The 24,609-nt window shown below is 43.4% G+C and overlaps 1 protein-coding gene across 1 annotated transcript in view; it reads right to left on the bottom strand.

Moving 5' to 3' along the window:
• The window catches only part of LOC132835881 (adhesion G protein-coupled receptor L1-like), a 399,302-nt gene that overhangs the window by 154,640 nt on the left and 220,053 nt on the right, over window positions 1-24,609 (bottom strand). Inside the window, exon 5 of the mRNA XM_060854978.1 lies at window positions 6,915-6,929. Coding sequence (XP_060710961.1) covers window positions 6,915-6,929 — 15 coding nt within the window. The remainder of the gene's footprint in view (window positions 1-6,914; window positions 6,930-24,609) is intronic.

The raw sequence follows: 24,609 nt of genomic DNA, 5'->3' as shown, positions 1-24,609 counted from the left end.
CCATCAGCTTTATGTCGTGAAGGATTGGGTATTTACCCAGCTGTTCAAAGCATTTTACCTTTTGTTTGAAATCCCCACAAAGGCAAACTATGCCTTTGGGCTTCATAATTGGAATGACAATCTGGACTGGTTTGATGATTCTTTTGTTTTCGAATGTTCTGATTTCTGCCTCTACTTCTGCCCGTAAAGCACTGGCCTTTCAGAATTGTCAAATCTATTCTTCGTCGGCGTGTAAGGTGAATTCTTTGATAGTCCCTAGGCCTTCCTGAGAAACTTCTGAGTATTTGATTAGGACTTCACTCAGGCAGCCACATTCTGATTGAAAAATGTTGAATCAATCAAGCTGAATCTTTCACCCCATCAAACTTGGGCGCAAGTCTTTATTACGGAACAAGCTGCTTCGCATAGGAGACCGGAACCGAACCCTTAATTGGCAAGGTTCCCTACTTGGTTCTCAGCCTGATCAAACATGAGGGTTGGAGTCCAGAGGAAATTTGGTAAAGACCGGTTCCGCAATCACTGATACAGCTGTGCCAGTATCATCCTCAGTATCATCCTCCATTAGAACCAGGTGACCATTTTATCAGAAGTATATTTTGATTGGTTCTGATTTGGAAGTTGCTAAGCAATTTAACTGTTCCAAACCAGCTATAGATGGACTTTCCAGGGTGCGCTTTCTCCTGGATACTGGCCTGTGAGTTATCTTACTCAATTCAGGGCTAGTGGGACTCTTTTGCTATCTTGTGTCCGTATGCTGGCAGCAAATACAATGGCCTGTCGGTCCGGATCCTGAAGAAAATGTTAACCATTTGGCCAAGGCTTGGCTTTGTTTTGGGGTTTTGCTGTGGGCTGACCCAGTAGATCCTAGTTCAGGATATGTCCTGAGGCTATGCAATCGCCTTCATTCAAGTGGTGTTCCCCAAGCTCAGTCAAATGCTCCACTTTCTGCATTTTCCAATGATAAAGCCAATTGTAGTGCCTGTTTGAAGTCCACTTGGGCTTCAGCTAGTAAGCTGTTTACATCATTAATCATTAAGGCATACAGTGTGTTAGCGTTTATTAGTAGACGATTGAGTTTCGGAACCATGAGGTCGTGCTGCAGCTGTACAAAACTCTGGTGCGGCCACACATGGAGTATTGAGTACAGTTCTGGTTATAGGAAGGTTTTGGAAACTCTGGAAAGGTTTAGAGGAGATTTACTGGATGTTGCCTGGTATGGAGGGAAAATCTTATGAGGAAAGGCTGAGGGACTTGACACTGTTTTCCTTGGTGAGAAGAAGGTTGAGAGTTAACTTAATTGAGACATACAAGATAATTAGTTGGTTAGACAGGGTGGACAGTGAATGCCTTTTTCCTCGGATGCTGATGGCTAACATGAGGAGGCATTGCTTTAAATTGAAGGGTGATAGACAGATATCAGAGGTAGTTCTTTACTCAGAGTAGTAAGAACGTGAAACACACTGCCTGCAACAGGAGTAGACTCACCAACTTTAAGGGCAATTAAATTGTCATTGGATAGACATATGGATGAAAATGGAATAGTGTAGGTTAGATGGGCTTCATATAAGTTTCACAGGTTGGCGTAACATCGAGGACCGAAGGGCTTGTACTGCGCTGTAATGTCCAATGTTCTATTAATCCTGCATCTCAAATGGTCTCTCAGCATTTCATTAAGGGTAAAACCAAAATCATATGCCTCTGCCTGTCATCTTAACTCCCGTGAAAAAGCCGACAGTGTCTCAGAATTAGAGGAGACTTGGGGTCGTAATATTCCTTAACTAAATCCATCAACTCTTGAAATGCTTTAGTATCTGCTGCCTCTGGGAAAGTTAGGCAGCTAATAACCAAAAAAGCTGTGAGTCCACATGCTGTAGGAGAATTATTTGTTGCTTTGCATCTGTGCCAATGTCATGTGTCTGGAAAAAATAAAACATTCTTTCCACACACTGTGCTCAGTCATGAATGGCAGGATTGAATGAATCAAGCTTTCCAAATCTCAGCATCACGGTAGAAATACTTATCCCCACTCAAAGATGATTGCTATGAGTGAATCTCTTCAGGGGTGTGTTTTTTCTCTTGTCGCCACTGAAGTAACTCCACCAAGTTAGCCTTTATTTACTCGTACATAGTATTTGATATCGGTCCAGCTAGCATACAGCTGGCTTCTAGAGTGTGCAAAACCCGAGACACTCTTTACATCTGTCAGCCAGGACTCCATGATTGGACCATGTTAACAGCATCAATTGGGGAAATCATATTCTATGAGGTCCATTTGGCCTGCCTTATTCTAATCAACACATTTCTCTCATACACTTTCTCTCTGATATACAAGTGCGTACTCTTGCATACATGCACACATGCTCTCTCTCTAGGGCGCACAATCTCTCTCACAAATGCACAAACACTCTTACTTACGTGCACACACTTTTTCTCACTTTCACTCTCTCTTTCTCACATGTACATAAAAACTCTCTCACTACTCTCTGTCCCTCACATACACTCACACACTTTCACTCACTCACAAACACTCTCACACACACACATACACACACACACACACACACACACACAATCACAGTCACACACCCAAACACTCTCTGTCACACAGACAAACACAGGGAGGTGATGGCCTCCTATTATTATCGCTGGACTGTTAATCCAGAGACCCACATAACATTCAGGGAAATAAAAACTGAAAGACTGTGAATTCTGTCAATCAGAAATAAAAACAAAATTTGCTGGAAAAGCTCAGCAGGTTTGGCAGCATCTGTAAAGAGAATCAAAGTTAATGTTTCAGGTCCGGTGACCCTCAGTTCTGGGGATCCAGGTTTGAATCTTGTCATGGCAGGTGGTAGAATTTCAATTCAATAGAAAGTAATCTGAAATCAAGAGTCTAATGACTGTTGGGGGAAAAAAAAACACTAATGCCCTTTAGGAAAGGAAATTGCCATCCTTACTAGGTCTGGTCTACATGTGACTCCAGACCCCAGTAATGTGGTTTACTCCTGGGCAGTTAGGAATGTGCAATAAATGCTGGCCTTGCCAGTGACACGCACATCCCGTGAATGAATTTTAAAAAGCTGATCCACTTACACATGCACACACACAGACACTCCATGTTATATGAACATGGAAAGCTTGAGTCAGTAACAATGAATATTCCTCTGTGGTCTCCTTCAGGAACACTGCGACTCCACACTATTGTGAATTACATGTGATAGGGATCATGACATTACATTGGCTGAAGACCCAAACGTCTGAATGTAGTAAATGAATAAAGTTTACTATTTGCAGACTGAGTGATGAAGATGAGTTGTGAGATGGTAGATTTGTTAAATGGGTGCAATCATACAGCAATGTTAGTTTGATGGTGTGGTGCAAATGTCACGGGTCCAGTAAAGCTGAGACTAATGTTCTCGGGACATGGGTTCAGATCCCACTACAGTATTTGGTGGATTTGAATTCAGTTCAAGAAACTGGAATCGAAAGCTAGTCAGCACTGTTGTAGGCCATGATAATCAATTGTTGTGACTAGAGAAGGAAATCTGTCAGTCTGGCCTTTATGCAACTCACGATCCAGCAATAGGGTTGAATCTTAACTGCTCTCTGAAATGACCTTGGAAGACACTTAATTCAAGGGCAATTAGGGATGGGGAAGAAATGCTGGCCTTGGCAGTGACGCCCGTATTCCATGGAAGAATAGGAAAAAAAAGCAAGAAGTAGTGAGAGCAAAGGTGTTCAACTCCTTCCACTGTTAGAATGTAAAACAGATTGTGAGCATTGATCACACCTTAAAATGCAACTTGGCTGTCCAAAACATTAACATTGCAAATCAGGTGGTGATATGTGCCTTGAAGCACTGAGCTATCGGGACACAATGATTTATATTAAGATTGTACAGATGAATGGTTGCCCATTAATCTAGCTGGAGCACACAGCAACATGCACAGAACAGCAGTATCCCAGGAAAACACACTTGAATGCTCATCATTTTTAGTCAGATGTCTCAGAAGACGTTGCAGGATGGTGGATACCAAACAGGAAGCAAATAACATTTTTAGAGGTGTAATGGCCAACTGTTGTATGTTCGCTTATGTGAGTCCAGTAACTGATCCATGCTGACTGTGCTTGACTGCATAATTGTCTCCGAGTAAAGTAAACAGACCCTCCAGAAGCTGAGGTGTAAGCATGAGTGCAGGCATTTTGTGATTACAGAAATACTTTCAAAATTGTGAACAAACTTGGTGCATACTGAGAAACTGGTCTCATCTCTGTGTGACTCTGAGATATTTAATTGTCAGAAGTCTGCTTTAGAAAAGTCTTAAAAAAGTATGTGTTGGGATGAATAGACAAAAGATTGTGAATGTGAAGCATAAGTGCAGTCCATTCAGCCCAAATGGCTAGTAGTGTTGCTTATATTCCATATGAGTTTCAATCCACCCCACTTATCTCGCCCGTCATTGGTCCTTATGTTTCTAGTCCCTTTTCTCTCATGCTGACACCAAGCATATCTTAAGCATATTAATCCCCTCACTTTCAATTATTTAGCATGACACAGAGGCCCACACGTTCACTACTTGGCATGCAATGAAGTTTATCCTACATTTGTTGTTTGATATCAAAAAAAGCTTACTCTTAGGTTGCACCTTCACATTACCAAAAGGACGAATGGGATTCATCGCTAATCTGCTTTCAAGATGTAATGTGGGAAATTGACAGTCAGTTTGAGCACTGACAACACTATATTCTTAAGTCCTCTGAATCTACAGTCAGCCAGAAGTGACAAGATAACATCGATTTGATTTTTCTCACCTCATCCTGTCAGTTGCCTTTTGATCACGTGCAGTTAACTATAGAGAAACAACTTCTCCACATCCATGCAATCAAACCCTTTTCAAGTTTTTTAAAGATTGTTATCAGGACTCCCTTCAGTCTTTGTTTTGCTGGGCAGAAAAGAGTCCCAGTCTGTTCAATCTTCTCAATCAATTGTAGCAATCCAATTCTGGCAGAAACTGAGTATGTCTTGCAGCAGGAGCACTCCAGTATATTGGGAAAGTATCTTCCTCTTTACATGCTTCCCTGGAATATTCATGTTCTAAGTGTGTCCCCGTAAGATACTCATCCTTGTTCTTGCAGGATACTCATGCTCTGAGGATGTTCCCCCAAGGATACTCATGCTCTGAGTGTGTTCCCATGATACGCTTGTATTCCGAGTGTGTTCCTGAAGGATATTTATGCTCTGAGTATGCTCTCCTGGAACACTCATGCTCCAAGTATGTTCCCCTGAGATATATGTGCTCTGAGTGTTTTCCCCTGGGCTACCCGTGCTCTGAGTATGTTTCTTTGGGATAGCCTAGGGTATGCCAGGGAAACACACTAAGAACACAAATGACCAAGTGGACCACATTTGAAGCACAAACAGGCAGGAACACACAGACATGACTATTCCAGGGCAACATACTTGGAGCACAAGTAACCTATGGGAACACATTCAGAGAACATGTGTCCAACAGGAATACGTTCGAAGCACCAGTATCTCAGGCTTGGAGCAAGGATATTCCAATAAAGTGAAACAATGGTTTCATTGGTTTTGGATAGGAAGTGATGCTACTGGAAAGTGGTCAGTATCACACCCATCAGCTGCTTGCTGAATGCAGGAAATGAACTTTTACTGTCTACCTAATTGCCTAGGGCCAATCTTTGTTTGATTGGTTAATTCCTGACTGTCAACGTTTTTTTTCCCCATTTCCAAAAGACACTTATTTCCCCATTTACTCCTAATGAACAAAAGTCTTCCAAAAGAATTCAGAGGTGATGCCAATCCTGAATGCCCCAATGATTTGCCTTCTGGAATTGGCTGGCGATAGCACCGTGGAGATTCATCTCCTGCCCCTGGAGTCTCGATAGCAATTCAGGAGGGTGGCAACCTGAGGTCGTTACGTTTTACCTTGAACCTCTCTCCCCTCAAAAAAAACACAGAACCAAGCAGCAACCCATTCCCCACTACGACCTCCTTCCCCCTCCCCTGTCCTCCCACCTCGAAGCCTCTGACTGGGAAAACAGCTCACACTCCTACCTGTTTCCCTGAGAAGCTCCAACAGGCCCAGAGTGTAAAGCAAGATGCAGATCGAAACCCTGGGAAACATTGTTCTGAGCAGCTGGGAGGCACAGAATCCATTGTACATCCCTTGGGTTCTTACTTGATAATTCAGCCCATCATAACACTCCCTGCCTGTCCCGATTTTGATGAACTGTTTGCCAAGAAACCCCACCTCATATCAAACATGGTCAGAATATCACATCATGACTGAATCACAACACGGCTGCACAGTCACCACATTATCTCATTTTTTGTTTTGTCTCTCTGTTTATCTTTAAACGTGTGTGACTTTTTTTTTAGAAAAAGCAAATTGCCTCTTAAATTAAGCAGAAAATAAATAAATTGTAATCTGGCGTCTGGTCGAGTCACTGCGCCACCGAAACCAAATCATAGTTAAACAAAGCTTACAGGTGTGGAAAGGAAGAGCAGAGGAGGAAGAGGAACAGCAAGTGAGGTAGCCCAGGAAACCCAGTTGCAATGGGAAACATGAAGAAGGTTTCTGGATAAAATCAGATGGACGGACAAATTGAGGCACCCATGGGTGAGGAATATCCCTAAGGAGGTAAAACAACACATCCCGAGCAGCTTTTATTTTCATATAAAACACTTACTGATGTCCCCATGTTAGATTTGTGATACAGGTTAATGACTGCTAGTTACAGGTAGAGATCGAGACTGAATTAATTTTTGGCTACACATGTGCCCTGCTTAGGGCCAGCAGACCAGAGAAAAGGGGATAAAGGGAGTAAACAATTATATAGGTACAAAAAAAAACAAAGTGTCGGGGTTGGAACTGTGTATGTTATAGCTTTACCTTTTTGTTCCACTTCTATTTAAGCATCGGAAGAGAGAGAGAGTGAAAAAGTGCAAGAAAAAAGAGAAAATAGATTAACATATTTTCGAGCACTGCAACTAGTGGAATAATTTTTCTTTTTTTTAAAGCTGATGAGTCAACAAACCTGTCACAGAATAATGAAATGGTTTTGTTCTCGTTGTATATCCTTCATCTATTCAACAGCAATCTGGAGCAGAGCTAATATTAGCAGCTAGCAGATCATTACACAGTTTCACGTTAAGAGAGAAAGGTTAGTTAGAGACCTGGAACCTCCACAGACTTGACAAGTCACATTTCACAATCCCTTGGAAAAATGATGACAAGATTGATTAAAATGAGAACAGATGGAACAACCGGAATCACCTGAAAATGGGGCCTGAGCCATTACCTACTTTGAGAAAAGGATCCATTAATCGAGGTTACACAAGTGCTGACCCAGTATCCACATATCTGGGCAGAGGACTGCATCTCACTTTACACTCTGCACCAACTCTGGCCAAGCCTTTATTTTTGGATTTGGGAGGAACTGAGAATCCAGGCCTGATGGTCACTTAACAATTAGTCAAAATGAAGGGTGGAGGAAAAGGAGGAGAGTGTTAAATGCTATGCCAACTGTTGGCTAACCAGTTAAGGAGCTGATTTGTTTGATATAATGGTGGAATATGCTTTGACGTCACACCCTGTATGACTTTCTTTAAAAATCAATATTGCTGCTGTTTTTAATTCTCTGTTGTCTTTCTTCAGAGACATCAAGGACCATCCCATCCATAATTTCCGCACTCTGACTTGTTTTTATTGTCATTCCAAAAAGTTAATAAAGCTCATGTCTTGCATGGCATCTTGCTTTCTGCGTCCCTGTAACTATTTCATTCTTTAATCAAATTGATTATGTTACTGGCTGGCTTGCTGTCAACATAAATATCTTGTGGCACAGTGGTAATGTCACTGCCTCTTGGCCAGCAGGGCCAGGTTCAGGTCCCACCTGAACTCAGTGGAGGTATGTCTGAATAGGTGGATTTGAAATAATTTATTTTCTTTTTAGGTCTAGCTACTATTGCAGATAACTGACTCAATACAAAAGTACTTCAAACTGAGTACATTCAGACAAAAGCTCAGCAGTGTTACCATTGAAGGCTGCATGACGTCTAAGCATCCTATACTGGAAATGGGGGTTTATCCAAGCATCATGAGCCACTTCACAAGTGCTGCAAATGGAGAGCTTTACAAGAGAGGGAGAGGCAAAGGATGGGCAAAATGAAATGTCTAACACTAAATGGTGAGGAAGCGAAAGGACAATTTGAAACTTAACGGAGAGGACAGGCTAAAGGAAGGACTGGCATGAGCAACTGAAGGGGAGTCTCATTGGTGAGTTGAGGGGGATAGTGATGGGTTTGGAAGGTCTAATAGCTAATGAAGTATTTAATCAGTGATGAAGACAATGATTTAACAAGTGCAAGAATGAGAAGCCTGAAAGACAATGAAAATGGAAGACTTAGCAGGAGAGAGGGTCGTGAGTATAGTAGGATACACAGAGCATTATCTAAATTGAGACAGAGTGGGGAATGTAAATGGTGACGGTGAAGAGAGTCTAACCGCACTGGAGGGCAGCAGGAGACAGAATAGAGAGTTCAACAGGAATAAAAGGAGAAAAGTGTGAGGGTGTTCAAGCGTAAAGAAATGAAGAGCTTAAGTGGAACAGGAATGCACAATCTAAAAGGCAATGGAAAAGGATGTGTGGCACGTGACAGAGTTGACAGTCCACCGGGAGAGGGAAAAAAGAGTTATCCATGTGGATTTTTCTGATGTCTCTCAGGTCCCTAACTGGTTGCCTGGTTACTCTGAATTGCCTTGAGATTAGGCAGACAGTTACATTGGCCTGTGTTCTTTTACAATGATGGAAGGGCACACAAATAATTACACTGCACAGAGCTTGAAAGCGCAGGCATATAAAACAGAGACAGCACAGTAACACAATCTGTATTGCTCCACACAATCATGATGCATTGTACTGTGATAACTTGCAACACTGCAGAGAACATTTGTGTGCAAACAGATGGATTGTTCTACTCTGCAATCACGACTCATGAATATACAATAACGTACAGTAATTTAACACAGTTTTCACCGTGCGACTACAAAGAAAAGACAATAAAAACAGTAATACATATGGGCATATGATAATGAATAATTTTGCAAATGATTTTGCAATATTGAACTTCAAACCATTCTGCAGCATAGGCACTGAAGCTATTGATTATTGGTGATATCCCAATAAGCTGTGATGTACTTGACATTTTTATTATATCTGTCACCGTTCCAAATGTATTTTCTTCATATGAAATGCATTAAAATGTAGACTTCTGCTTTATAAACAGTACAAAAAGAAATAGAGGCAGGCACTCTGATCAAAGAGATAGGAACATTAATGACAAATGAAACATTGCCTGACTGGACAAACCAGTGAGCAGAGGTTGGTTTATGATACATGAGAGGCTTCTCTGTACCCTGCTCGGATTTAGTATTCTCAGCCATAGAAATCTCCTGAAGATACTTTCATCAGGATTTTTTTCAACTCCACAGCCTTTAATATAAGAGTGAACCCAGAATAGAAGCAAATCTTTGCCTTGACAAATGTCAATTACGTGTGTCAAAAGGTGAAACACTGACTACAAGGGATCAAACCCGAATAATAATTACTTTAGGGAATGGGACTATCAGAACTCAATATCCTGCCATAAGGACAAGGGGTAAAGCTGTCTAAATTTAATGCACTATCTTCACAGAATGGGATTCAAAAATTCCAAACTCAGTGAGTCTGGTTGTGTCCTCCGAGAACTTGGGAGGACGGGATGGTGTCATGGTGGTCGTACAGGATGTAGGAGATTGGCTTAGATTGTGGGTCTCCCCACCCTCCAGAGGGGGATAGAGTCAATCTTTTGGCATCAGAACTGGTGCAGGTATGATGAACCAAATGGCCTCCTTCTGCATAACAATTCTGTGATTCTTTGACCTTTAGATGCCCTCTTGATGGGCATGGAGACTGGTTCTCTGGAAATTTAGGGAGATAAAGAGAGAGGGAGCTCTCGAAGGCCTATCAAGAGTCCTTTCAACTTGAGAGAGGGCTAGTAGAGGGCAAGTGACCAAGATGGTGCTTCAACGTGTGGGCACATTGTCCGTGGCCCTTAATAAAACAAACCGAAAAGTCAAGACGGTGTGGGGTGCTGGATATTGGGGAAAAGGGGATGGGGGGGAATTGGCAGAGCAGCCTTTAGCCATATCCCCCACCCAAACTGGCAGGGAAAACGTATAGGCCTGCCAGGAACATTGACCAACACTAGCTCCATCCCCTGCTACTCATGTCCAGAGAGAGAAGATCCATGAATCGTGCTCCAAAACTGCTTCCTACTGAGAGTAAACCTGGCTCCCCACCTGCCTTATGAGGAAATAAGTGTCCTGCCAGCACTTCACCTGCCAAAAGGTAATGCCAGCTATGGTGTTAGAGCAGAGATACGCTGATTGGCAGCAATATTTTAAAGCCCTGTCTATCTCTGTTCATGATGTGGCCCAAAAGCTGTACCCAATGATAGAATCACTATAGCGTGGGAGCTGGCCATTTGGCCCATCAAGTCCACACTAACTCTCCAAAGAGCATCTCACCCAGACCCTTCCCCTCCAACCCTATTCCTGTAACCCTGCATTTCCTATGGTCAATCCACCTAACTGGCACAACTTTGGACTGTGGGTGGAAACTGGAGCACCCAGGAGAAACCCATGCAGATACAGGGAGAACATGCAAAGTCCACACAGTCACCCGAGAGTGGAACTGAACCCAGGTCCCTGATACTGTGAGGCAGCAGTGCTAACCACTGAGCCACCATGCCACTCCATGTAGTAGACCAGTGCTAACAGTGAGGTGTTTGAACATGGAGTTCAGGGACCCTACTTAGAAGTACTCCCCACTTGCCTAGAGAGCTGGAATAACACTCAAGAAGCCTGACACCATCCAGGTGCAGCAGCAGAATCCCATCCATCACCTTCAATATTTGCCTCTCCATCACTGATGCTCAGTAGCAATAGGGGGTGCCGTTGACAAGATACACTGCAGTAACTCACCAAGGTTCAACTGGCAGCAACTTCAAACCCACAACTACAGCCATCTAGAAAGACAAGGGCAACAGATACATGGAAACACCATCACCTGCAAGTTCCCTTCTCAGCCACTCACCATCCCGACTTGGAAATATATTGCTGTTACTTCATTGTCACTAGGTCTAAATCCTAGAACTCTCTCCCTAACAGCATTGTGGGTCAACCTACAGCACATGGACTACAGCAGTTCAAAAAAAAACAGCTCACCACCACCTTCTAAAGGGCAATTAGGGATAAACAATAAATGCTGGGCCAGCCAGTGACACCCATATCTTATGAAAGAATAAATGAACAAAGCCTCAACAGCCCCACTGGGGCAAGCCAGGCGTTGTTGAGGCAGACTGAAGGCATCCTTGGAACTGAAGATGTACTTGAAAAGGTAAGCTGTAAGTAAAGGTTCAGGGGTACAAGAGAACAACACCTTCCAGATGGTCCCTCAAGGGTGCAGGATGGAGCGAAAGGCAGCCTTTTCTGTCTCTCGATTCCTCTTTGCGTCAAGAAACTTCTAGGTTCCTTAGATTCCATATGGAGATCACCTTCACATCTGGTACCTCCACAAGAGGCAGGGTGGTGTGATGTGGTGCAAGGGATGGAGGTCTAGTGCTCAATGGGTCATGAAAATCAGCCTCAGGGCCTTTAAATTGTTAAAATTGGCTTCTCTGTTTTTTGACATTTCCTTCCCCTGAGGATATTGCCCAGAATACCGAGATTCAACAGACTCAAAGTGTCTAAATCTACTTGATTTGGAGCAGAAGGAACAGAAACATCAGAAGTAGAAGCAGGAGTAGGTCACTCGGGTGCATGAGCCCACTTTGCCATTCAACCAGATCACAGCTGATATTCCACCTCTGTCATTTTCCTACACTAACCCCATATCCTTTGATATTTTTAATATTTAATAAATCTCTCGATTTCTGTCCTAACTCACTCAGTGACTTTGCATTCACAACTCTCTGGGGTAGCAAATTCCAAAGGCCCGCCATCATCTGTGTGAAAGAAATTCCTCCTCATCTTAGTCCTAAATCCCCTTATTCTGAAATTGTGTCCTTGGCTCTACACCATTTTCAACCTGAGACATCATCGTCCCTGCATTCACCCTGTACAGCCCTAGGAGAATTTAAATGTGCACTTTTTATATGATCAAAATCCTTCACACAATCTGGCCAATTTCTGTATAAGCTCATGGTGCTGCTACTGAAACTCATTGCGTTCTCCCTCTATTTCCAACAAAGAGGAGACATATTTCTTCTTCTGCCCATACTGAACAGGGATAGTGGCAAGCAATTAGCAATTAAAACCCATTAAAGGAAAATAACCTGAAATCCATAATGCTCTATGATGGACAGGCCTTGTAGAGACAGAAATTGAATTATTCACCTCCAGGCTCTGAGCTGCTCTTGTGGACACAATATGCAAATGAAGTACAATATGGATAAATGTGATGTATCCAGTTTGTTAGCAAAAACGTGAAGGCAGCCTATTATTTGAATGTTGATACATAGGGAAAGGGACAGATGCAGTGAGACCTGGGTGTCCTGTTGCACCAGTCACTGAAAGTAAGCACACAGGTGCAGCAGGTGGTGAAGAAGGCAAATGGTATGTTGACCTTCATAATGAGAAGATTCAAGTACAGGAGCACAGGGATGTCTCCTGTTAAGATTATACTCATTGGAGTTTAGAAGAAAAAGGGGGGGGGGGGGGGTTCTCATAGCATTCTATACCATTCTCACAGGGCTAGGCAGGATAAACACAGAAGCATGTTCCCATTGATTGAGGAGTCCAGAACCAGGGCTCACAGTCTAAGGATATGGGTAGGCTTGAGATTTAGGACTGAGATTAGAAGGAATTTATTCACCTAGAGAGTGGTACACCTGTGGAATTCTCTCTCATAGGAAACTGCTGAAACCAAAACACTGAAAACTTTGAAGAAAGATGCCCAAGGAAGTTCTTAGGACTAACATGGTTAAAGGATGTGGGGAAAAATCAGGGACAGGGGACTGAGTTGGATGATCAGTCATCATCATATTGAATACCGTGCAGGCTCAAAGGGCCAAATCATTTACTCCTGCTCCTATTTGGATGGCTACCCCAGTTCAATTTCTGGGTAACACCCAGGATGGTGATAGTGGAGGATTTGGTGATGATACCATTGAATACGAAGGAGTGAAGGTTAGATTTTCTCTTGTGTGGCACAAAGTTTACTTGCCACTTGTCAACGCAAACCTGGATATTGTTCAGAACTTGTTGCATTTTGGGATGGACTACTTTAGTATCTGAGAAATTGTGAATACTGCTGAACATAATGCAATCATCAGCGAACATCCCCGTCTCTGACCTTATGATGGAGGGAAAGCCATTGATGAAGCAGCTGAAAATAGTTGGGTCTGGGACACTACCTTGAGAAACTACTGCAGAGATGTCCTGGAGCTTAGATAACTGACCTCCAACAACCAAGCCGTCTTCCTAGATGCTAAGTATGACCCCAACCTATGGAGAGTTTCCCACTGATACCCATTGATTCCAGTGTTGCTAGGGTGCCTTGACACCACACTTAAACACATGTGGCCTTGATGTTAAGGGCAGCCAATGTCACATTAGCCCTGGAATTGGACCAAGTCTGTAATGTGGTCTGGAGTGAATATCATTGAGTGGTTATTGCTGTATAAATACTGCTGTTCTGTTTGTTGTGGACAGAGTCAACCAGGGTAATTTTCCACATTGTCGGGTATATGCCAGCATTGTAGCTGTGCTGGAGCAACTTGACTAGGGGTGTGGCAAGTTCTGGAGCACATATTGTCAGTATTGTTCAGGAATATTGTCGGGGCTCAAAACCCTTGAAGTATCCAATGACTTCAGCTGTTTCTTAATATCACGTAGAGTGGGCTACTTTAGTTGAAGACTGGTATCTGTGATGCTGGGGACCACAATGAATCATCCACTTGGCATTTCTGGCTGAAGACTATTGCGAATGCTTCGGACGTATGTTTTGCACTGTTGTGCTGGGATATTCCTTCAGTGAAGATTAGATTACCTACATTGTGGAAACAGGCCCTTTGGCCCAATAAGTCCACACCGAACCTCAAGCCACCCAGACCCATTCCCCTACATTTACCCCTTCACCTAACACTACGGGCAATTTAGCATGGCCAATTCACCTAACCTGCACATTTTTGGACTGTGGGAGGAAACTGGAACACCTGGAGGAAACCCAAACAGACACAGGGAGAATGTGTAAACTCCACACAGTCAGTTGCCTGAGGCAGGAATTGATTCCAGGTCTCTGGCGCTGTGAGCCAGCAGTGATATCCACTGTGCCACCGTGCCGCCCAAGGAATGGGAATATTTGTGGAGCCTCCTCCTCTAGTGAGCTTTTAGTTGTCCACCATTATTCATGACTGGATGTGGCTGGACTGCAGAGCTAAAATCTGATCCATTGATTCTGGGATCACTTACCTCTGTCTATGACTTGCTGTGTCTGCCATTTGGCATGCAAGTAGCCCTGTTTGGTAGGTTCACCATGTTGATACCTCATTTTTATGTATGGTGCTGCTCCTGGCATGCCCCCCCCCTTCACTCTCCATTGAACCAGGGTTGATCTCTTGGTTGATTGTAATGGTTGAGTGGGAGATATGCTGGGCCATGAGATCGCAGATTGTGCTGGAGTACAATTCTTCTGCTGTTGATGGCCCACAGTGCCTCATGGCTGCCCAGCCTTGAGTTGCCAGATCTATTTGAAGTCCCATTTAGTGCGGTGGCAGTCCCACACAACGTGGTAGGGTCTATCCTTAAACTGAAGGTGCTTGTCTCCACAGGACTATGCAGTGGTCACTCCTACAGATAATGTCAATAGAGATGCATCTGCGGCAGGCAGATTGGTGTGGATGAAGTCAAATATGTTTTTCCCTCTTATTGATTCCCTCACCACTTGCCACAGACCCAGTCTGGATACTGAGTCACTCTTGGTGATGGATATTGAAATTCCCACCCAGAGTATATTTGATGTGCCTCGTATTGTTCAATGTGGAGGAGAATTGATTCATCAGCCGGGGTGGGGAGGGCAGGGCTGTAGGTACTAATCAGCAGGATGCTCCATTGTTCATGTTTGATCTGATGCCACAAAATGTCAGGAGGACTGGAGCTAAAGTATTGAACTCCCTGAGAATCTTTGTCTTGACCATATATAACCAATGTACTGCCATCTCTGCTTAGATGTTGATGGTGGTGGAGAAAGTGAGGTCTGCAGATGCTGGAGATCAGAGCTGAAAATGTGTTGCTGGAAAAGCGCAGCAGGTCAGGCAGCATCCAAGGAACAGGAAACTCGATGTTTCGGGCATAAGCCCTTCATCAGGAATGAGGAAAGTATGTCCAGCAGGCTAAGATAAAAGGTAGGGAGGAGGGACTTGGGGGAGGGGCGATGGAGATGTGATAGGGGGTGGAAGGAGGTCAAGGTGAGGGTGATAGGCTGGAGTGGGGTGGGGGCGGAGAGGTCAGGAAGAAGATTGCAGGTTAGGAGGGCAGTGCTGAGTTCGAGGGAATCGATTGAGACAAGGTGGGGGGAGGGGAAATGAGGAAACTGGAGAAATCTGAGTTCATCCCTTGTGGTTGGAGGGTTCCCAGGCGGAAGATGAGGCGCTCTTCCTCCAACTGTCGTGTTGTTATGTTCTGGCGATGGAGGAGTCCAAGGACCTGCATGTCCTTGGTGGAGTGGGAGGGGGAGTTAAAGTGTTGAGTCACGGGGTGGTTGGATTGGTTGGTCCGGGTGTCCCAGAGGTGTTCTCTGAAGCGTTCTGCAAGTAGGCGGCCTGTCTCCCCAATATAGAGGAGGCCACATCGGGAGCAGCGGATGCAATAGATGATGTGTGTGGAGGTGCAGGTGAATTTGTGACGGATATGGAAGGATCCCTCGGGGCCTTGGAGAGAAGTAAGGGAGGAGGTGTGGGCGCAAGTTTTGCATTTCTTGCAGTTGCAGGGGAAGGTGCCTGGAGTGGAGGTTGGGTTGGTGGGGGTTGTGGACCTGTCGAGGGAGTCACGGAGGGAGTGGTCTTTTCGGAACGCTGATAGGGAAGGGGAGGGAAATATATCCCTGGTGGTGGGGTCCGTTTGGAGTTGGCGGAAATGACGGCGGATGATCTGCTGTATACGGTGGTTGGTGGGGCGGTAGGTGAGAACCAGTGGGGTTCTGTCCTGGTGGTGGTTGGAGGGGCGGGCTCAAGGGCGGAGGAGCGGGAAGTGGAGGAGATGCAGTGGAGGGCATCGTCGATCACGTCTGGGGGGAATCTGCGGTCCTTGAAGAAGGAGGCCATCTGGGCTGTACGGTATTGGAATTGGTCCTCCTGGGAGCAGATGCGGCGGAGACGAAGGAATTGGGAATATGGGATGGCGTTTTTACAGGGGGCAGGATGGGAAGAGGTGTAGTCTAGGTAGCTGTGGGAGTCAGTCGGTTTATAGTAGATATCTGTGTTGATTCGGTCGCCCGAGATAGAAATGGAAAGGTCCAGGAAGGGGAGGGAGGAGTCTGAGACGGTCCAGGTGAATTTGAGGTCGGGATGGAAGGTGTTGGTAAAGTGGATGAACTGTTCAACCTCCTCGTGGGAGCATGAGGCAGCGCCGATACAGTCATCGATATAGCGGAGGAAAAGGTGGGGGGTGGTGCCAGTGTAGTTGCGGAAGATGGGCTGTTCCACATATCCTACGAAGAGACAGGCATAGCTGGGGCCCATGCGGGTGCCCATGGCAACTCCTTTAGTTTGGAGGAAGTGGGAGGATTGGAAAGAGAAGTTATTCAGGGTGAGGACTAGTTCAGTCAGTCGAAGGAGGGTGTCAGTGGAAGGGTACTGAAGGGTACTGTTGATGGTGGTGTCTGGGACAATATCTGGAAGATACGATTCAGTGGATATGATTACGTTAGGCTGTTGCTTGATTAGCCTGTGGGACAGCACTCCCAACTGTAGCAGAGTTGAGAGGACTGGGGTTGCCATTGCCAGTTCTCCTGCTTAGGATGGTGCCAGATGATTGTCTGGTGTCTTTTTGATTGTTCTTTGGCAGATGGCTTGCTGGGCTATTTCAGAAGGCAGTTTGGAGACAACCACGCTGCTATAGGTTGAGGCCAGACTAGGTAAAGACTTTCTCCCCTAAAGGACATTAGTATGAGTTTTTAAAACAGTTAAAGATAGTTGTAACCTTCACGGAGACTAGCTCTTAGTTAAGATTTAATTTAAATTCTGCCATAGTGGTGAAATTTGTGTCAATGACTGTACAGTGTTCCCATGGGTCACGGGACTACAAATGCAGTGATGTTATCACAGCACACCACCTTCACTATTAGAGAATCACTTTGATTTTTAAAAATATGTTTACAAAAATCCTCAAGCTTTGTATTACCATATTTTTAATTATAACTTGTTTAAAATTTAAAAATCACATAATACCAGGTTATAGTCCAACAGGTTTAATTGGAAGCATACTAGCTTTCGGAGCGCTGCTCCTTCATCAGGTGGTTGTGGAGTGGTGTTCTGAAAGCTAGTGTGCTTCCAATTAAACCTGTTGGACTATAACCTGGTGTTGTGTGATTTTTTAACTTTGTATACCCAGTCCAACACCGGCATCTCCAAATCTCATTTAAAATTGATTAATTCTCTAAACACTATGGGTGAATTTGAAATCATGTTCTATGGATAATAAACCTACATATCAATAATAATAACTACTAAACCACACAATATCTGATTCAGCAAAGTGTCAGCAACAGTGGTAAAAAACTCATAGCATGGAGTTGGATACAGTATAAATTTCCCTTTGCTCTTTTAAATTGCAAGTAAAGCTCTCTCTCCTGTTTTAAACGTGAAGCCTCTTGTACACGGTCGCCCTCAAACACTCCCAGAATGGGACAGCATAGGGTTTGATATCGAGTAAAGCTCTCTTTATTCCCATCAAAAACCCCCAGGACAAAAATAGCATAGTACTAGATGCAAAATAAAGCTCTCTCTGTTCTTTCAAACTGAAAATAAAGTCTCCCCTACACTGTCCCCATAAAGCAGTCCCAGGACAGGACTGCATAAGGTCAGAGTACAGCTTGATCTACTTTCTTAAGCGTAAAGTAAGAGTCTCTTTACTCTTTTAAATGAAAGTAAAACTCCCTTGACATCCTCGGATGTTGCCTGACTGGCTGTGCTTTTCCAGCACCACTCTAATCTAGACTCTGATTTCTAGCATCTGCAGTCCGCACTTTTGCCTACTATCCTTACCTACATGTGACTTCAGACCTACAGACTCTTAAGGATGGACAATAAATGCTGATCTAGCCAGGGATGCCCTTAACATATGAATGAATAAAAGAACTGAAAATAAAGTTCTTTCTACACCGACCCTTTCAAAAACTCCCAGAAGTAGGTTCATTCAGAATAAAGCATCTCTACTCTTTTAAAGTGAAAGTAAAGCTCCATCTACACTGTCTCCATAGAACTACTCCTAGGACAGGTGTACCATGAAGTTCGATTAGAGTAAAGCTCCCCAACTCTTTTAAACTGCAAGTAAAGCTCCATCTATATTGTCCCCATCAAAGACCCCCAGGGCAGGTACAGCATGAGATCAGATACTGAGTAAAGCCCACTCTGCTCTTTTAAGCTGAAACAAAAGCTTCCTCTACTCTTTTAAAATGAAAGTAAAGCTCTCATATAGTGATTCTATTAAACACTCCCAGCTTAGGGTCAGAACACAGTTAGCCACAGAGTAAAGCTCTCTTTTGCATTGTCCTCATCAAATACTCCCAGTGTGAGTTAGCGATAGAGTGAGGCTCCCTTATTTTTCAGAAACAGTATGCATGAGTTTACATAACCTTGGTGTAGCAGTCCCACTGAAAGCCTTGCTCACTCACACTGAATTACCTTGACAAGGAGTAAGGAATTAGACAGAAGAGACTGTTATCCCATCAGTCTGGACTGAACTTTGTCTCAGGCATCGTGATTCTTACATTTCTTTGTATTGATAAAACTATATGTCAGAGTTATTATATATATTCTGGTCTTCCCTGCATGAATTCTGTATTGATGACGACTGGTATGTTGCTTCTGATGTAGTTGTTGGGCACCCATCTTAGTCTATTCATGTGGTGTACACCCTAACAGAGGCACTGAGACCACGTCTTTGATGGACTGATGGCTGTCCAAGATGTTTCATTTGCTCCCACACAGAAATGAATGTGGTGAGTGTTAAACAGTCAAGAAAGAAGCTGATGTCATCTTTTGAGAAGGCAGGTGAATGCAGTGACCAAGCTAGCTCCCTCTTTTGTGCTTCTTAAATTACAGAGCAGAGCAAGATACAAAACAGACCACTTGCTGTTAACGTACACCAGATACCATTGTTACTGTCATGTCATCATTGTCATTGCTCAGCTACTATGCTACTACAGTGTGTTATCACACTGCTGCTGGTGCATTATCTCACTATTATCTCTGTTGTAACTGATGTGGTATCAATCTGTTACTGGTGTGAGTAATTGGTCAATGTAATAAGGTTACTAGTGTATTATCACACTATTATTGGTATGTTATATTATTATTGATGTGATACCACTATTACTAGTGTGTTCTCAAATTGTTTCTGGGATAAGTGAACAGTTATTAGTAATATGTAATCATATTACAAGTGTGTTATCACACTATAAGTATCATGCAACTTCATTATTACTAGTTTGCAATCATACCGTTTCTGTGCATTGCTGACTAGTTATGAGTAATATATCATATGACAGGCATGTTTTCACACTATTTCTGGTGCTTTATCAATGTTACTGCAAGTGGTAACAATATCATAAAATGAATGATGCATAGTCACTGTTACAATGTTTTATTAGGCAGTTAATTATGTATTACAAAATATTTATTGCATTGCCAATCTGTCACAGGAGTGTTACCACCATCACTGGTGTGTTACGACTGTGCTATCACCCAGTTACTGTTGTATCACCATGGTTACTGGCATGTTAATCACAGTTACTGCTGCACTACTACAGATACTGTTTCTTGGTGTAGCAGCCAGTTACAAGATGTATAATAACATTACTAGTGCGTGTTCACGGTGTTACTGGGGTTATCACACTAATGCTGGCATTATTATAGTTATTACTATATTGTGTATTGACTGTAGTATTGTCACTTTTTTGGGTATGTTACTACACTATTACTGGTCTGTTATTGCAGTGTTAATATTGCATGGTCACTGGTGAGTTATTGTGCTATTGATGTACAGCTATCACTGGATTATATACATTCTTTTTCACTAGTTCTGGCGTGTACTGCATTGACACTGATGCATTATCACATAATTACTGGCATATTGTACTGGTGTGTAATGAGACTTTTTCTGGAATGTTAGTTGTTTATCCCTGGTGTGTTCTTGCTCTTGCTAGTGTGTTATCACACTGTTCCTGGTGTGTTAATACTGTTGTTGGTGTGCAAGCACACTCTTCCTGGTGCGTTATCACACTGTTCCTGGTATGTTAATATTGTTGTTGGTGGGTTATCATACTTTTACTGTAATGTTATCACACTGTTCCTGGTGCTTTATCACACTGTGGCTGGTGTGTTATCACACTGTTGCTGGTTTGTTATTGCTGTTGCTGGTGTGTTATCACACTGTTGCTGGTGTGTAATCACACTGTTCCGGGTGTGTTATTGCTGTTGCTGGTGAGTTATCACACTGTCCCTAGTGCATTATCACACTGTTGCTGGAGTGTTATTTCTGTTGCTGGTGTATTATCACTTTCCTGATGCATTATCACACTGTTCTTGTTGTGTTATCACACTGTTCCTAGGGTGTTATCACACTGTTCCTGGAGTGTTATTGCTGTTGCTGGTGTGTTATCACACTTTTTCTGGTGTGTTATTGCTGTTGCTGGTGTGTTATCACACTGTTTCTGGTGTGTTATCACAGTTTTCCTGGTGTGTTTTTGCCGTTCCTAGAATGTTATTGCTGTTCATGGTGTGTCATCACACTGTTCCTGGTGTGTTATTGCTGATCGTGGTGCATTATTGATGTTACAGGTGTGTATTCACATTGTTCCTGTGGTGTTATTGCTGCTGCTAATGTATTAGTACACTGTTGGTGGTTTGTTATTGCTGTTGCTGGTGCATTATCACACTGTTCCTGGTGTGTTATTTCTGTTGCTGGTGTGTAATCACACTATTCCTGGTGTGTTATTGCTGTTGCTGGTGAGTTATCACACTGTCCCTGGTGCATTATCACACTGTTGCTGGTGTATTATCACATTGTTCCTGGAGTGTTATTTCTGTTGCTGGTGTGTTATCACTTTCCTGATGCATTATCACACTGTTCTTGGTGTGTTATCACACTGTTCCTAGGGTGTTATCACACTGTTCCTGGAGTGTTATTGCTGTTGCTGGTGTGTTATCACACTTTTTCTGGTGTGTTATTGCTGCTGCTGGCGTGTTATCACACTGTTTCTGGTGTGTTATTGCTGTTGCTGGTGTGTTATCACAGTTTTCCTGGTGTGTTTTTGCTGTCCCTGTTGTGTCATCACACTTTTCCTGGTGTGTTTTTGCCGTTCCTAGAGTGTTATTGCTGTTCATGGTGTGTCATCACACTGTTCCTGGTGTGTTATTGCTGATCGTGGTGCATTATTGATGTTACATGTGTATATTCACATTGTTCCTGTGGTGTTATTGCTGCTGCTAGTGTATTAGTACACTTTTGGTGGTTTGTTATTGCTGTTGCTGGTGTATTATCACACTGTTTCTGGTATGTTATTGCTGTTGCTGGTGTATTATCAGACTGTTCCTGGTGTGTTATTGCTGTTTCTGATGTGTTATCACACTGTTCGTGATGCATTATCACACTGTCCCTGGTGTGTTATCACACTGTTGCTAATATGTTATCACATTGTTGTTGATGTGTTATTGCTGTTGCTGGTGTATAATCACACTGTTCCTGGTGTATTATCACACTGTTTCTGGTGTGTTATTGTTGCTGCTGGCGTGTTATCACACTGCTTCTGGTGTGTTATTGCTGCTGCTGGCGTGTTATCACATCGTTTCTGGTGTGTTATTGCTGTTGCTGGTGTGTTATCACACGGTTTCTGGTGTGTTATTGCTGCTGCTGGTGTGTTATCACACTGTTCCTGGTGTGTTATTGCGGTGCTGGTAGGTTATCACACTGTTCCTGGTGTATTATCACACTGTTTCTGGTGTGTTATTGCTTCTGCTGGAGTATTATCACACTGTTCCTGGAGTGTTATTGCTGTTGCTGGTGTATTATCACACTGTTCCTGGTGCATTATCACAGTTTTCCTGGTATGTTTTTGCTGTTCCTGGAGTGTTATTTGCTATTCGTGGTGTGTCATCACACTATTCCGGGTGGGTTATTGCTGATTGTGGTGCGTTATTGATGTTACAGGTGTGCATTCACACTGTTCCTGTGGTGTTATTGTTGCTGCTGGTGTATTAGTACACTGTTGGTGGTCTGTTATTGCTATTGCTGATGTATTATCACACTGTTGCTGGCGTGTTGCAGGAGTATCATCACAATGTTCCTGGTATGTTATTGCTGCTGCTGGTGTGTTTTCACACTGTTGCTAGTGCGTTATTGCTATTGCTGGTGTATTATCACATTGTTGCTGACGTGTTATTGCTGTTGCTGGTGTATTATCACACTGTTTCTGGCATGTTATCACACTGTTGCTGGTGTGTTATCAGACTGTTGTTGGTGTGTTATTGCTGTAGCTGGTGTATTATCACACTGTTTCTGGTGTGTAATTGCTGTTCCTGGTGTGTTATCACACTGTTTCTGGTGTGTTAGTGCTGTTGCTGGTGTATTTTCAACTGTTCCTGGTGTATTATCACACTGTTTCTGGTGTGTTATTGTTGTTGCTGGTGTGTTATCACACTGTTTCTGGTGCGTTATTGCTGCTGCTGGTGTGTTATCACACTGTTGCTGGTGTGTTATCACACTGTTTCTGGAGTGTTATCAGACTGTTGCTGGTGTATTATCACACTGTTCCTAGTGTGTTTGTGGGCGGCACGGTGGCTGCGTGGGTTTTCTCCGGGTGCTCCAGTTTCCTCCCACAGTCCAAAGATGTGCAGGCTAGGTGAATTGGCTATGCTAAATTGACCATTGTGTTAGCTAAAGGGGTAAATGTAGGGGAGGGGGTGGGTTGTGCTTCGGCGGATCGGTGTGGACTTAGAACATAGAACATAGAAGGATACAGCGCAGTACAGGCCCTTCGGCCCTCGATGTTGCGCCGACCGAATCCTACCTAACCTATACTAGCCCAATAACTTCCAAATGCCCATCCAATGCCCGCTTAAATGACCATAAAGAAGGACTTGTTGGGCCAGAGGGCCTGTTTCCACACTGTAAGTAATCTAAGTAATGAATAGAGTGTTATCACACTGTTGCCTGGGTGTTATAAGATTGTTGTTGGTGTATTATTGCTGTTGCTGGTGTGTTATCACACTGTTTCTGGTGTGTTATTGCTGCTGCTGGCGTGTTATCACACTGTTGCTGGTGTGTTATCACACTGTTGCTGGAGTGTTATCAGACTGTTGCTGGTGTGTTATCACACTGTTGCTGGTGTGTAATCACACTGTTCCTGGTGTGTTATTGCTGTTGCTGGTGCGTTATCACACTGTCCCTGGTGCATTATCACACTGTTGCTGGTGTATTATCACACTGTTCCTAGGGTGTTATTACACTGTTGCTGGAGTGTTATTGCTGTTGCTGGTGTGTTATCACACTGTTCCTGGTGTGTTATACCTGTTGATGGTGTATTATCACACTGTTCCTATGGTGTTATTGCTGTTGTTGGTGTGTTATCACAGTTTTCCTGGTGTGTTTTTGCTGTTCCTGTTGTGTCATCACACTGTTCCTGGTGTGTTATTGCTGATCGTGGTGCGTTTTTGATGTTACAGGTGTGTATTCACATTGTTCCTGTGGTGTTATTGCTGCTGCTAATGTATTAGTACACTGTTGGTGGTTTGTTATTGCTGTTTCTGGTGTATTATCACACTGTTCCTAGTGTGTTAGCACACTGTTTCTGGTGTGTTATTGCTGTTGCTGGTGTGTTATCACACTTTTCCTGGTGTGTTATTGCTGTTGCTGGTGTATTATCACACTGTTCCTGGTGTGTTATTGCTGCTGCTGGTGTATTATCATACTGTTTCTGGTGTGTTATCGCTGTTCCAGGTGTATAATCACACTGTTCCTGGTGTGTTATTGCTTTTGTTAGTGTATTATCACACTGTTCCTGGTGTGTAATCGCTGCTGCTGGTGTGTTATCACACTGTTCCTGGTGTGTTATTGCTGTTGCTGGTGTGTTATCACACTGTTTCTGGTGTGTTATTGCTGCTGCTGGTGTGTTATCACACTGTTCCTGGTGTGTAATTGCTGTTGCTGATGTGTTATCACACTGCTTCTGGTGTGTTATTGCTGCTGCTGGTGTGTTATCACACTGTTTCTGGTGTGTTATTGCTGCTGATGATGTGTAATCACACTGTTCCTGGTGTATTATCAC

This window comes from Hemiscyllium ocellatum, chromosome 45 (assembly GCF_020745735.1).
Source record: "Hemiscyllium ocellatum isolate sHemOce1 chromosome 45, sHemOce1.pat.X.cur, whole genome shotgun sequence".
Classification (NCBI taxonomy): domain Eukaryota; kingdom Metazoa; phylum Chordata; class Chondrichthyes; order Orectolobiformes; family Hemiscylliidae; genus Hemiscyllium; species Hemiscyllium ocellatum.
This window is presented reverse-complemented; position numbering and strand designations above follow the sequence as displayed.